At 38.0% G+C, this 16,343-nt stretch overlaps 1 protein-coding gene across 6 annotated transcripts in view; it reads left to right on the forward strand.

Annotated features, from left to right (window-relative positions):
* Nucleotides 1–16,343, forward strand: part of LOC146598540 (spermatogenesis-associated protein 7-like) — a 93,175-nt gene that overhangs the window by 2,245 nt on the left and 74,587 nt on the right. For 5 of the 6 annotated variants that reach the window (XM_085300126.1, XM_085300127.1, XM_085300123.1 and 2 more), the window contains exons 2-3: nucleotides 9,321–9,388; nucleotides 13,868–13,960. In XM_085300126.1, coding sequence (XP_085156252.1) covers nucleotides 9,321–9,388; nucleotides 13,868–13,960 — 161 coding nt within the window. The remainder of the gene's footprint in view (nucleotides 1–9,320; nucleotides 9,389–13,867; nucleotides 13,961–16,343) is intronic. The other variant, XM_085300130.1, reaches the window with a different exon arrangement.

Below are 16,343 nucleotides of genomic sequence, written 5' to 3' on the forward strand. Positions count from 1 at the left end.
ATGGAGCTACTGGAGAGAGTCCAGCGTAGGGCTACAAAGATGATCAGAGGGCTGGAGCACCTGCCCTGTGAGGAACGGCTGYGAGAGCTGGGCCTCTTCAGCCTGGGGAAGAGAAGACTGAGGGGGGATCTTATCAATGTGTACAAGTACCTGAAGGGAGGGTGTCAGGGGGACAGAGACAAACTCTTTCCAGCTGTCCCAGGTGACAGGACAAGAGGCAATGGGCAGAAATTGACGCACAGGCAGTTCCGCCTGACCGTGAGGGGGAATTTCTTCCCTGTGAGAGTGACAGAGCACTGGACCAGGTTGCCCAGAGAGGTTGTGGAGTCTCCTTCTCTGGAGATCTTCAAGGCCCGCCTGGATGCAACCCTGTCTAACGTGCTCTAGGTGACCCTGCTGAGCAGGGAGGTTGGACTAGATGATCTCCAGAGGTCCCTTCCAACCTTGCTGATTCTATGATTCTGTGAACTGCTGAAGTGATTGATAATACTACAGAGTATTGATAAATACTAARATCTTGTTACTCATCTTTTTGATTGTGTGTAGACAAGACACAAACTGTCATGTGTCAACTGTTCTGTAATGAATTATAATAGATTTATTGGGAAGAATAATCAATGTCTTCCTTTACTCCAAAGGCAACTTCTAGATTGGAGACAGAAGGCCCARTATGAGGAAAGATTAGATTATTTTATGTATATCCAATGACAGGCTCTTTCAGCTTCCTGGGAAATAGTGGCCGTAAATGAAGGTCGCATGCTGAACTAGATGGACTGGAGTTCTGATACAAAAGAGCAATCGATTTATTGCCATGTGTCACCAAAAAGCTACCGAAAGCTCAGTCTGTTGAACTAGCTGTGGTCATACCCTCAGTGATTCACATTGTCTCTGTAGTTGTTCACTGCATTGGGCTTGGTACCTTGTCCCTGGATTGTTTTTACRTTTAGGAACAAACATGTCATTATTCCTGCTGTCCTTATGCTAGAGRCTTTATGAATAGCTAGAGCAGAGCTGTTTTACAGACTTCTGCCCACTCAGAGCTCTGGTGGAATTTCCAGTTTACTAGCACCCACTGCTTCATGGTCCCTTTCACTTGTTACAGTGTAGAATTAACAAGGGTTATAGCAGATTGTGGGTTTGCTTTGGGACACTTTACACTGATTATTCCTCCCCAGTAGAGAATGACACTGATTATTCCTCCCCAGTAGAGAATGATGTACTGTAATAAGCTTCCTGGCAGCCTGGCCCACTGCACAGCATGCCACTGAAGAAACAAAAAAAAACAAAAAAAAAAACAAAAAAAAAAAGAAAAAGTTCTCATATTTTTCTCCTCCCCTCCAACCATCTATCTGTTATTTCTATCTGTGCTGCAGCTGTTACAAGAAGTGACTGTATTACCTTTGTGAACTGTTCAAACTTATAACTAACTGCTGTGAACCAGCAGGCTTCAAATGTGAACTGCAGTTTCTTGTGCAGATCTTATGTTCAAGATGGTCCCCTTTGACCTACCACATGCCACATCAGTGGTGATTCAAAGTCCTGTGCGTGTAAAAATGGAAAACAGAAATAATAGGTTAATAAGAAATAGTATAATAATTTAATGGAATTAAATTATTATCTTACTGAAGTCTTAAAAATACAGAAATGATAGACTTATTCATGTAGCTCATTTGTGTAACATTATAATTCAACAACTATTCTGAACATTCATTCACTGGGCAACACATTGAATCTGACAAAAAGGGTGAAAAACTCAGTAATTCTTTACTGTATAGAACGGAAATTGGCTTTAAAATTTCTTGCTTTGTCAAGCAATAACACATCAGTGTYGTGTTGCTACAAGAAGTAGATGTGCAAAACTGTGAAGCATAAGCAGAGGAAACCCAGTCAAGTAGAGTAAAAACTCTCTCAAATTCAGGGCAGAAGAGACAGAGAGCAATTAGATCCTTAGGTTAAATATTCTTTTCTGTACTCTTTCTCATCTTTTTGATTTCATGTCTGTTTTAATGCACACTGTTATTTTTAAATGAGTATGGTTAAATTCAAAGTGAACGTGCACTGTCATTCTTTGGCAGCTAAATCCTAGGATAAAATTAACAGTAAATATTGGTATAAAAGTACTGTTAGCTGCTGGTGCATTTGCTTTGGCCTTTTGTCTTCTTCTTCTTTTCACTAGCCATTAGTTTCAATTTCAACTCTTAYAGAGAAGAGGAGCCCAAGTGGTAAAGAAAATATGCAACACCGGTAGAGTTTGTGGTACTTCTGGGTGGAAGTATGGTGCCCTGATGCAGTCTGCAGCTTTCTCTTGCTTAGAGCAATGAAGATGAGTTACCAGGCCATACCGTACTGATAGAATAAACTGGGGCTGAATAACTTTTTCYAATTTATAACTTCTATTGAAGCAAAAGTAATGATGCCTGTAAAGTGGTGGAAGTTTTTACCAGTGCTGCCCAGCATCTAGCTAGAGGTCTCTCTGGTCAAATATCTTGTCTCCAGTAACAGCAATCAGCAGCTGCCTTAGAAAGTGTGAGAACAGGGCAAGAGTACAATGCTCTCCCCTAATGCTGGCCATCGTCTTTTTTCTTTCTCAGGCCTTTGGGGAAAGTGTTTTCAATCTTTGGCTGACCAGTGAGGKGGATACATAAACCTCAGTTTTTCTAACCATCCATCTTGTGTTTCACTGCCTATTAGAACTTAGATTATTTCTCATGACTTGCTGTTTGACAGTGTTATGTTAGTGTTTAAATCTTCAGCTCAGATCATGTCTCACTGTGTAAGCCACATTTATCTACATAGAGTGACAGACAACCATTGCCCTGAGAACCTTTAAACCTCTAGTTTAACTAAACAAGACGGATGGAGGTGAAAGAGAAGAAGGTACACATCCTGGTCCTTGTTGCTCAAAGATACACACTAATTGTAAACATATTTCTGAAGTCATTACCAGTCTGGTAGAAGAACATTGCTGCAGAGTCAGGGCAGCCAAAGCCTTCGTTCCAGTTTGAAGCSCAGAGAAGTGTTCACTGACACAGCACTAGACCCTCCTCACTGGGAASAGGCTTCTGAGAGGACCTCTGCTTACTCTAGGGGAGAGATGAGCATGCTAGTTGAATTGGCTTGATGATGCTACGAACCTCCTAGCTGGTAGAGAAAGGAGATGAGGAGATGTTTCCAATCAGTAGATGGTGCCTAACATTCCTCTTGGGCACTGGAAGAAAGGAGATACTGTATTGTAACTCCTGCCACAGTCATATCCTCACTATAGAGAGGGAAAAAAGGATTTTTGAAAGGAGTGGGAGAGAAGTGATTTTAAGGCTTGAATTTTCAAAGGAGTCTAAAATAAGTAATGTACCAGCAGCAGGTTCCTCTCCATCAGAGGAGACAGCATAAATTTATTTATATCTTGCTTTTACTTGCCTAGGATGGGGCCATATTTTGTGTTGATAAATGCAATGTGAAGTGCTTCAATTACAATGTGCTTATTTTAGAAAGTCAGAAAAGGGTCCCTGCCTTTATTGAAATAAGTTCTTGACTGTGTTGCCCACAGAAATCCTTTGAGCTTCCACAGCATGGCTGCATACTTGAGAGGTAGGTYGATTACTCTCTCAGGCAATCAAGTCATTTGTTCTTCACCAATTAGGATTTATATATTAATGAATAGACTCCCTACTGGTAAGAAGTTCTCTCATCTAGATACTGTGTAAARGATCACAATTTTCAGATGAGCTTTGCTCCCTGTTCCATGGAAAGCCTAAAAACAGTGTTTCTCCATCCTGCAGGGCATGAGTAAAGGTTAATCAGTACTTGAGCAACCCTCAGCTATTTATTTGGGATAAAAAGATTGATATAATTGTGGAGCTCTTTCTATTTATTTAAAATAGTTGAAAGTGGTATTAGGCAATTATGAATCTGTTCTGGTTAGAGAAGAAATAATTGATACAAATGCAGCTACACAGAGCTGACATGCGGAAGTGAGTGAAAAAATGGTTAAGCTCTTGGAAAGAGAAAGACAACCTTCTAAAATTTATTGCCAGCTAAATGGTGTTCTTTTAATGAGAAGAGATAAAGAATAAAGATCAGTCAGCTTCCACAGTTAATTTTCCCCCATACTTTCATGGTTGCCATATTATTTGTCTTCCATTCTTGTTTTTATGCCTATACAGATACCCAAACTGTAACATCTCCCTTTCACATCAAAGAGATTTGATAAAGGACTCCCCTGATCTTTCTTCCTTTCATCTGTCTCTCCCTGCTTCTCCATGTTTTCTCTGTAGCTACAAGTGGAAACCACCCAGTGATAGAGAAGGCATTTCAAAAGAAATATCTTTGCTCCACTGAGCACTGAGGGGCCTTACAACTGTCAAGCWCACTGCTAAAATTGGCACCTGCTGATCAGTGGGAGTATGGCCGGGGTATGGGTTCATAGCTATCTTCATACCTGGGCTCTCCAGGGTATCACTTATGTAACTGAAATAGTTGCTTATTTTGACTCAAGTTTTTAATTGTACCATCAAAGATACCAGGTAATTAAATACCACAAAGTACAAGCATCTGACTGACTGTTCATGTAATATAAGTATGGCAGGTTTTAGTAGAGTTCGTCCAATAACAGAATTTCTGTTCCATAGGAAGGTCTAAAATTAAGGAAAATAAATATTGCCATGTTAGAATGCATATCAGAAYCCCTCATATATAGGGAAAGAAATGGTAAAAGGTTTTTAGATCATCAAAATGATACTTTTTTTCTTCTTTTTTTTTAATAGATTGAGTCTGGAGGAATTGTCTGTTAGGTTCCCAAATCCCAGAGCTTTCACAGTTTTTAGCTATTGTTATCAGAGTAAATCCTAGGAAACCCCAAGCAGAGCAGGATCCCCAGGATGTCTAGGCCTTGAGTTTCATGGCACCGAGGCATAACCCGAGTTCTCAGAGGTTTTATGTTACCTGCTGCTCGACTGGGACGCAAAGTGTGACATTTAGCTTCTAGGTTCACAACAGAGAGAGGATGGCCCTGCTGTTTCCATGAAGCAGGCTGGCCTGGAAGTGACAGGCCCTGGACTCGCTGCAGTCCCCTGCGGAGGGGCGGGCTGCAGCATGGGACTGCTTCGGAGCCTGCTGTCCTGGGAGCCTACGCTCTCCAGCAGCCCGCCAGGTGAACCGGCGCGACTGCTTGCCTGTGCTTTGTCTGCATTTTGATGAAACCCATCTGTTTGAGAAGTGATCCTATTTTGACAAACTAACAAAAAATTCCCCAAAAGTCCTCTTCTGCTGAAAARTTTCCAACCAGTTTGCAAGTGCTGCACAAGCAACCGTAGAGTTTGGTTAGTTTAAATGTTCTGGATTAGGTCTGTGTATGCTGCGTCTGTATCTAGTACTTGACTAGGGACTCAGGCTCCTGCAATTGTTCACATATCAGCCCAGAGTGATTCCAGTCCACCAGAAATTAATGCAGATTTTAGTACGCWGACAAATACTGTGTATCTAATAATCAGTTTTAAGTGCCAAATACTGTATGTGCRTCTCAGGTGCTATAGTTCTGTATTYCTGTAAATGAAGATCCACTCTTCTACTCAAGCTTATTCTATCAATCAATAGAAAAAATACAAATTTCATTGCTAAATATGTATTATTGGATCTGTTTCTGCTTTAGAGCTATATTAAACTTTGCACATTTCCAGCAATAGGAGCAGCCTCATATGTGGCTAATTTGTAACCACAGTATAGTATGCACTGATACAGCTTTTAAATGTAAGTATTTGAAACAAGATACTCTGTCACTAGTGAGTAGTACAAGAGACTAGGCTGATGGTGGAGCCAGCTTAAAGATTACATTTGTCACTAGCTTTTGCACTGAGAGCTGAGTATTGCAACACACATGGCACTGTAAGTTCCTGCTGATTCTGATATATATGCTGCTGATGTTTGAGAGCTGATGCTGCTCAGCAGCTTAAGGGAGACAAGGACCAAGCTACAGAATCAAACCTCTTGTCCATGGAGAATGATCTTCTCACAGCAGCAGCTGGTTAGCCCTATGTTTTAATCTCTTTCATTGTACATCACTCAAAATGTTCACAGTCTATCTCACCTCCTCTGTGGATGCCATTAGCAATGTCATGTTGTACCTATGCGTTATTATTATATAGAATGTTGAAAGAGTGCATCTTCTTTCTGTAACTTCTGTTCAGCACTTTTTCTGCCACCTTTTTAGGTTTGCTGTGTTTTATATTTAATAGAAACAATTCCCTGTGTAGCATTATAGTATCTATCTATCAGCTATAAAAAAGACCCTATTTTTCTTCCATATAATTTATAGGCTGAATTTTCAATTAAAAGAACTGTGCATTGATGTGAAATAGCATAGTATCACACTTATTGATTGAATTGTTTTGTTATAATGTAGTAAAATTGAGGAAGTTCGTCATAGATGTGAGCAATTGCTACAGCATTTATGTAGGAAGAGAGGTTCRGGTATTATAGAAATGCAGAAAACACAAAGAAACCAAACAGTATATTGACAACAAACCACGTCATTAAATAAAAATGAGCCTCTGCTAGATCTAGGACATATTATCCCCTCATCTGATGACTGCAAAGATTGAGGCTTCGTAGTTTGGTTTCCAGATGGATAGGTTAGTTATTGAGTATGCAATGTAGATTCTCTAGTGTGCCTTGTGCAGGTACACTAACAGAGGTAGTCACAAACTGTTGCAGATTCAGGGAAGTCCTCCGTTCTGAAATTATCACAAAATACAGGAACTTCCATTAGCATACTTTTTAAGTAGAGACAAGGTAGAAGCTCTGCTCTTTCACAGTTTGCTACAGTTGAAATGAAAAGCTTCAGAAAAATTAACAGCATTCCTTCAAAAGCTGTGATATTATTTGTTATCATTCTAAGAAAAGACAAGCAGAGTAGTATCTGAACAGCTGCTGAATTATTTAGCAATGGTATTAAAATATGGTTTTACAATCTATGTGTAGAGTCAACAGGATATAAGCTTATGCTAAGGAGCATTGTCAAATTATTGCTTTTAAGAGACTGGCATATTAGGYTTTTTTAAACAAAGGTGTATGAAGGAAAAATGTCCTGTGATTTTAAGCATTGGTCTGGTGCTCAGGAAATCTAGTATTCATTTCTCTGCCACTAACTTTTTTGACCTTGTTACAATGAACAAATCTCAATTCTTTTCAACCTCTAAATGAAGATAGTGCTTTTTTCCYGCCTGCTGTTTATCTGGCTTGCCTTCTTAAACTGTAAACTCTTTGACTGACTGTTTATTTATACAAAGCCTGGGACAGTGAGYTGATTGAGACTTCAAGAAGTCACCAGAGTTCAAACAGCAATAGCAGCATGATTGCATGACTAARTACATTAAATGCACACGCAGATGACTAGTTACTTAAAGGTCTGCCATTATTGTGACTGTATTCAATCCTAACAATTGTTTGTTGCCTACGTCATATATTACACATTGCATGCAGCTACTAATTTAAGTGTGTTAAACAAATACAACTTTTGATAGATGTTTGTKCCATTTTCATCTAGTCCTCACTCAGAGCAGTTTTCCATAATGTGTTTCCACTTGAAATCATAGTGGAGTAGTTGTTGAGCAAAGGTTGTGCGATTGGACACAGGAAGATTCAGAATTTGCCTCCATTTTAAAACTGTACATTATTAAGAGTTTTCTTCAGTATAATATCCTTATATCTGTCATGTCTTTCACAGATAGTTGATATAAAGTGCAAGCCRAAAGAAGTGAAGTTTTAACCAGAGATAATGTATTTCAAAATATATTAAAAAGTCCAAATGATTAGAACTAATGTACAGTGACATGAAAATAAAATCATATGCTTTTAAGCCTTAAGCCAGTATATGAGGGTATTATCTACTTGTCTACTAATTTTCAAAAAATGAATAAAAATATTTAAGGAACATATCTAAATTAAAAAATCAAATATTTTAGTGTGTTACCTTGGATTTTAGAGAGGTAGCTTCCTTTGTCTATATCCTGCTGTGACTACAAAGGGACGTTTCCATAAGACAAAAAAAGCTGACCTTTTGATGATTCTATTAACTTAGGGACACATGACAATTAGAAATATGAGCGGAGAGGAAAAGMAATAAAATTTACTCATATAGCTCCCATTTATTTCAAAGTTTGTTTGTTTTTAGCCTGTGTTTTAAGGTGACAGAATTTCAGCTGAAAAAGTACTTCTCATAGCCTTTCTAGCTTTTGTTTTCTGAGAACACTATTATGATATTCTCTGCATCTTTTATCATTAGAAAGGCTGTCCAAGACAGGTGGTTTTGCCTAAAACTGAGTTACCAATGGTGGGGCCTGAACTTCAGAAAAGATTGAGAGTCTTTTCTCCAAGCACTGAAAAAAACGATTCTTCTTCAGTTGTCACCAAATTGAGATATGAAACTCACCGTCACTTTGTAAAATTTTGTCCTGTATGTGTTGGTTTTAGCTGTATAACACMAGGTTAGTGAAGTTGCGGCAATGCCTTTGAAACACAAAAGTTGCCTTCAAATATGTGTATGAGAACAAAAGTAAAGGTTCCAAGAGTCAAGACTCTTAACACAGGAGCAGTTCCTTTTGAAATTGAGACTTGGCCCCTTATGCAGTTAAGGCATACTGTAAATTTATCCCATAGCTCTTCTGAGATGAATTCAACTCGCAGCAGTGGGACATACATCTTCATAATAGTGATGGAATTTGGTGTGTTTGGAATTTCGGTACTTGCAGCTTGCCCTTTATTTGAAGTGGGGACTTGTTTGCTTGCTTTACTGAGTTGTGTCTGGCTTTTCTAGGTCTGACTTCTGTRCTGGTAGCCTATATTATTTTGTTAAGTATCTTTAGAAAATCTTTTTATGCTGTGTCTTTTTTTCTGCACTACCTCCGCTGGACACAAGCAGCATAGTAGCATGCTGARCTGCTCCTTCTTTTGCCTGAAAGATCTATGTTTAGCAAAGGTGATCTTCTAGATTGCAAAGTATGTGACATTTGCGCAATGTCATGGCTCATTTTTTGTGGCCTGCAGAAAATGGCCCAGTAGATGCTGTTGCAGCAGGGAATTTTCTGGTCAATAAGTGTCTGGTCAAAAAGGCCATACTAATTGGTAGGGATCAAAGCAAACAAAAATAATTTGACAGGGAAAGTAAACTCAGAAGTGCCAACTTTTTAATACCTGTGTTAGTTGTAGCAAAGCATTCTGGCCAGGAGAGGACTCTTCCGTAATCCCCAAAGAGCCAGGAGATAGATTAATCATACTTCCTAATACTTCCTTTATATGTAATCAAGACATTTTCTTTCCCTGCCAAGGGTAGCCATGATGCCTACATATTCCATGATGGGGCCTTTCAAAGGACACATGAGTCTCAAAAGTAGCCGTAAGTATTCAAGCTATTACTTGAGAGGCGCCTGCATGCTCCAATGTTGGAATTACAACTTTAATTCTACATGTTTATTAYAGATACAATTTTTATAATTGAAACAATATAAAGCAGCTAAGTACTTATAATACCTGTTACTACAAAAATCTCATCTGCTTCATTCAGGCAACCAGCTTTCCCATTCAGGATCTTTGCCAAGCAGCTGTAGAAGAACCACTAAAAAGTTGTTCTCCTGCCTGAAACTTCCCTTCTCAGAAATGCTGTTCCACCATGCCTTCTCCAAAACCATATAGTTTCAGACCTTGCTTAGAAGCAGGCAAAAACATCCCTCATTTTTGATCTTTTTGTACAAAGTCCAGGCACAGTCAGAGGCGTTTCACTCTAAAAAAGTGCTGCATTTCAATATCTAGAGGGTGTTTTCCTACCTTCCTTCTCTCTTTACCATGTCAAAGGATCCCAGAAGGACAGAGACAAGGACAGCTACTGTGTTCCCACCACAGCAGTCTGTTGTGCTGGTTACCTGTATAAAGTGATATATATGTGTTCTCCAAAGGCAACAGAGACATACCTCTGTTAGATGCTCAAAGTAGAAGCCAAAGCTCAATGCCTGCCAGTGCTTCCTCTAGCTGAAAATATGGAGAAATACTTACTCATAGGAGAGCAGCTCGGGATAATTACGCATCTGAGCAAACCAACGAAGAGGGTCTACAACACATTTGTTAGCCATTGACTAGGCCRCTCTGCTAGGAGATTGTCACGTTGRTTCTGTTTATTATCTGTACTGAAGCAAGCATTTGGGACCATAGATACGGGCAAATGTTCTACCTTACTAAGCATGAAACGTAGAGTGAAGAGGTGATGTCTCTTTGCCCCAAATTTAGGCTGTRACCACAAAATGGATACAAACACACACATGCAGTACCATGACTGTAAACTACTGCGTATGACACCAGATAGCTKTTTCCTTGCTTTGCTAGAGTATATTTCTGTTCTATAAATTTACAAAAGGCAAAGCCAAGCACATTACAGAGCTGTTTTCCATTTACTAATAATGTGACAAATGGCTCAGAATATCATATTCCCAAGCTCCCGAGGCTCACAGTAGATGAGGTGTTGACTATCACTAAACATAATTTTTACATATTGATTATATGAACGTGTAATTTTTCCCACCATGTTGTGAAATTTTCRTTTGTAGGAATGAACAGYTGGTAATGGTATGAAGATAAACTATTTGTAGTATAGCAACACTGCAGTTACAGTTGTCTTTTAAAGAGTAAATTAGTCGACGTGTTCTTGACTTGCATAAGAAGCCAGAARTAGTGGCTGACAATGAACAGTCTGGTGAGGAGGAAAGTCACCTCTTGTGTTTTTCAGAGCATATTGTTGTTTTTCAGCTACATAGAAAAGACATGTTTTATCACTGTCATTGTGTATCAGTCAAACTTTAATACTGCTACTACTAGATTTATGATATGAGATTATAACTCTGGACATGATATATCCTCTAGACATGATTTGCAGAAATAATTGCAATTCAATCAGTGGAAACTAGGTAGATTATTCATCACATAACTATACATTTAAGACTACAATAAATTACTGGGAAGTCATTACAAAATAGGAAATAAAAAGAGTCAGTGTTGAGAGAGTTGTCACTGTTCTTTATAGCTCATTTGTGGATATGTGTTTCCTGGAGATCTTTCCTGATATGTAGAAGCAAGATGTAAACATCATTTTGAAGATACAATAGTACACAAAGTTACAGAAAGATTTAGGAGAAGCAGGAAGCTTTCTGTAAGAATTCCTGTACTCAAACACAGAAAATGTTGGAATTCTTAAATGCTGAAAGTCTTGGGTAAAGCAACGAGCTGAATGTTGTGTATAACTCAGTCCTATATTGGACACCAGAAAGTTCAGAAACTTGATTCTGCTCAAATATAAGYTTGAGAAATCTGCCTCTCTGTATAGCACACAAAAGGGCTGTTTAAGTTTGAACTGATATATCTTTGACCCATATGGTATCAACAAAGCCTCATACAGGGCTAGTAAAATCCTAGAGTATTTCTAACAGTTTCCCCCGTTTTAACATATTATGTAAAGATGTAAAATAAAATGAAAATCCATTAAAAAGTGGGAACTTGTCGGTGAGCTCAAATAAGACCACTCTCTCTACAGTCCCTTTATGCTATTTAGATGACCCCTTCATTTTAATGTTTTTTATCCTCTTAACATCTCCTTGGAGATACAGATGTGTGTCTTCTTTTCAGAGGAGAGATTGAGACATAGAGAGCGGCTAAATGACTTGCCGAGGATCAACAGAAAGTCTCTGGCAAAGAAAAGAGCTTGATTGTTCTTTCTTACATAGAAATAACCACAGTGTAGTTTATTGCACAACGCAGTAATTTTCTGGACCCAAGATGGAATTAGATTTTATGAAAGACAAAAAAAATTAAATGAAACTACTACTGCCTTGTATATGTTCAGCATTTCAAATTTAAGGCTGTAATTCATTTTGAGAAGAATGTTCTTTTTATAAATGGATTTTCCATCCAGTTTTAATCCTCTGATATTGTTTGGATTATCACATTGTTCTGTCATGCTCTCTTTTTCACTGTATACGTTGAAGCCTGAAATTGCAGATCAGGGAAGGATTTGGGACATTTCCCAAAATATTATTTTCTTCTCCTAAGAGACAAAACTCTCTAGTTGTTGTTATTTAGGGTATTGCTATTATTTGAACTCAGCAGAGCTGCCACACTTTACACCAGCTAGGGATGTTGCTGGATATTTACTAAAGATCTTGGTCCAGTTACTTCTGCCAACTGGAGTTTACAGAAGAATTGGCAAAATGAATGAAAAAAAATTTCTGAAGGTTTGAGCAATGAATAATTCTCCCCAGTCTCACATAAAATCTTTTAAACAAAATAGAACTGTTTTAACTATTTGATTTCTTTTGTGTGGTACTAACACTTGTGACTCATTTTACTGACTGAAACTGGACTCATTGTAAATGCTCAAGATTATAAAGTTTATGAGCTTTGTATTTGTCTGCTTCAAATATCAGATCCCATTGTCGTACCTGTACAACTCATAGTAAATTTCATTGTGACAGGAGAGAAATGCAATTTGATCAACATTTGGCACTATTTCCATTGTTTTATAACAAGCGTACAGTCATTATTTCTGTTGATACTTCTGCACATGTTTTCGTGGTGGTAAGCACTCTAGCTGTGCTTACATGTTCCATGAACAGTCAGAACTGATGGTCCAGGAGGTGAGTTAACACCATCTTTCTGCAGCTGATCATGCTAGGATGTGATGTTGCACCTGGACAGCCTGTTGAAAGCAGGGCTTCATGCTGATGCCCTTCTAGGAGATCTTYAGCTATTTGCAGGAACATGTTGCTACCTAATACTAAACAAAGTAGAGAAATATGGCATTAGGTCTTTTCTGCCACTCTTTCTTACTGTGCTTGTCCAAAGAATGACACAATAAATTGAATGCAATCACACTCCCTGGCAGTGAAAAATAGTTTGTAGCACTTTCTCACTTGGTAGGCAAGAGATTTAGACAAGGAAAAACATAGTAAGAAAGCAGCTGAACCAAGGTTAGAAGAAGTAATTCCCAGYCTCTCAGCCCAATACCTCCTGCTCTTTCAAAATTCAATATAAAATTTGAAAACAAGGCATTAACTAATATTGTATGTTGGGGAGATGAAGGGTGAAATACTTTGTCATTTACTTCATTGTATCACAGAGCCAAATCTGAGTAGGCTGGATTGACTGTCTCACTGTAGGGACTGATTCCTATCTAGATGAAAGGCCAAAAGGAAGTTAGATTTATAGTCTACATTATTCTGTTTATTTTTTAATAATATTTGCTGACTTTCCATCTACAAATCTTGTCTAATCATTTGAGTAGGAATCCAGGAATTATGTTTGTTCAGAAACAGGTTGAAATAGATTCATGCATCTTAGCCTCACTACCAGTTTAAAATATAAAAGAAATAATAAATGCTTATGTTTTTCTTGACTTTTTTGCTGGGTTAATGAGCTCTCTGAACTCACATAATGACACCAGTCAGATATAGAGACAAATTTCTCACAATTTTCAAAGTCTTGTAGGTCACAGAGTTAGAGGAGTGTCATATTCAGTTTATGCATAATGCATTTCTGTTCTACATTCTAGCTTCTTTTCTGGGCCCAGTTCTGTCTTTGTTTATATTCAGTCCATTTTTTTCACGATAGAGTGGTAGAAATAGGGCTGGTGTTACCAAGCTGTAAGGTATTCATATACAGTTTTTATCTAATTCTGTCATATTTTCTGTTACTTACTTTTTAAAAGAAATGAAAGGACACTGACTTTATTTTACTGCACGCAGGAGAGGATAARTATTTAAATGTTTTTAGAGCTATTATTGCCTGTGACATTTCTTGCCCATTGAATGAAATAAGTTTTTTTTCCCTTTCACAGCTTTTTCTCCTGGATCTTCCTGCAAGCTCTCAAATCAGTACATCATTCAAGATCACATGGCTGCTCATTACAGGAAACTAATGTCTGCCAAAGGTATGTAAAATCTTTAATAATGACAACATCCATGTAGCTGGTAGGTGAAATCATAGTCAAAGGTATGTTGGTTGCCCTCACTTTTGGCTGGCTGCTGAATTTCTCCTCCTTTCTTTCCCCACTCTCCTGCTCATTAAGTCAAGAGGTGTAGTCAAATTTAAAATTGAAGCGTAATATAGTATATTCTAAAAGAGAAAACGTAGAGAACACTTGATTGAAATTGTAACCTTGTTTTAGTAAAAGCAGTCCTAGCTATTGAGAGACATAAAGTCTACAGAGTCAAACTGTTCTAAAGAATGACATATTCCTTTCAGGAAGGGAAATACTAATTAAATCCTTGCCTTTTTTTCGTAATGGTTTCCTAGTGTTTAGGTGAGTATGACATTTGACTAATAAGAAAAGTAAAATTAGAGTAAGCCCAGGTATGTGTTTAATGGGGCAAATCCTGTGGAATAATAGTAGTGAAGGTGCTGCTTTAGAAATCTAGAAGGTTGCAGAAATGGTACTAAATAACCTAGAAGAAAATTCCCTTAGCATGCAAACTCAAAGTTATTTTTGAGAGAGCTCTTCAAATGCTGTCTCTTCTGTAAATAGCTGCAAACTGCTAGGAGGAAAACGCRGGATTAAGGAATTTCCTCTACCTGTTCTCTGGTCTTGTTTGGAGCTGTGTAAAGTTCCTGATGCTTTGAGTGCAGATGGAAACAACTGTAGTGAATGGCCATAACCATAGTTACATTACAGCAGGTCCTTGGGTTCCCAGGCTTCCTAAACAAACAATTCACTGATAACATGCAGTGAGCCTTATAACAGCACATACCTCTTGAACAATAGATCAAATTGCTGCTGCTGCCATCTTTTCCAAGGAGCTCAATCCTTTCAGCACTTTTTAATGCSAAGTACTCTATCTTGAACTACTTAGCTCAAATCCAGTGCATCATTTTATTGTATCAGAACCAYCATTTAAAAGCTGCACGCTACTTACTGTAGTTCATTACCATCCCACTCACTTTGGGGCTTTTGGCTGGATACAGTTCCACGTAAATTGACTTTTGCTCTTGCATAGCAAATGTCATAGAAACAGTGAATACTTAGGACTATAAAACTCAAATCGTAGTGCTTTACTCTTAAATATACAGATAAAATATATAAATATAATTGAGGGTTGTTTTATTATGAACTGGTGAAGCCAGATATCTTGATTTAGTGGTGTCTGAGGGAGTGAGTTCCCAAAGTAAAAAGAAGATAAAAATCGCAAAGATATTTTTTAATATTTTATCTATTGTATTTTAAAGATCAAAAGAAAACAYACAGAAGAAATTCTTGGCATAAAAGGAGCCAATTGCTTTGTTTTTGAGCAAGTTTCAATTTTCTGTTTTCAAATGTCAGCCTAGCTTGTCTCTAGCAGAGTTCAGTCAAGCTGGAAAGATTTTCTCACGGTGGTTTCTAATGAAAATTTCCACTAGCTAAAATTTTTAATTCTCAGGTGTTTCAMTGTCTGAAGTAATAATTCTCAAAAATTGGATTTGGAGTATATTAGAGAAGGAACTTGTAATATTAGAACACATACTCTACTTATTATAATGCTTCATCATTCCTTACATGTTTTCCTTGTGGGGCTAAACTTTTAGAAAAATGTTAAAAGATGTAATACTGCAAGGACAGCCTCTTGTAAAGTAAAGGTTTAACAAAGATATTCTGCTTAATCATATAAAATAGTCACACAGTTATTTTCATGATACTAGTTCTCGAGGGCCAACTTCCAAGGGATGATGAAGCGTCCAAGTTCTCTTCTGTATGTCTTGGTGCTCAGAAGAGTGGAGTTGCCACGTGCTCCACTTGGAGGAGTTAATAGGATTTTGTGCCTCTGAAAAATCTGATCAGGGTTGTTTAAAGGCCTTCTCCAGTAGCCTTCTAAACATTCTCAAATATTTTTAAAATACAATCTATTTGACCTCACTCCGGTCAGCAGCTAGAATGCAAATACCCCTGCAAGTCTGAAACATCATTTGGAGCACTTGCACAATCTGAGATTTGCTGTGACATTTAGCAATAGTCGCCTAAGTATCTTGGATGAAAATGTAGCCATTGCCCTTCAAATGGAACTGGAATATTGAACTTCCCCTAAGTGATTATTTTTTTCCTCAACAGTTAAAAATAGTATTTCCCCACATATTGCAGCTATATTCAGATATATTGAATCACGCATATAGCTCCCTCAAGGTCCATACCATCTTCTGCATGGATTTACTGAAGAGTGCAGCAATAGAGTGATGGGGCCTGGTTCCTTGAAGCTCACCTGATTTAACCTTCTAAAATGAAAACAAAACTACCAAATAGAGGAAATGCAGTGTGCAAAACTGCCTATGTAATCACAAAATCAAAA

This window comes from Rhea americana, unplaced genomic scaffold, assembly GCF_003343005.1.
Source record: "Rhea americana isolate MKP2758 unplaced genomic scaffold, rheAme1 scaffold_160, whole genome shotgun sequence".
NCBI classification, from domain to species: Eukaryota; Metazoa; Chordata; class Aves; order Rheiformes; family Rheidae; genus Rhea; species Rhea americana.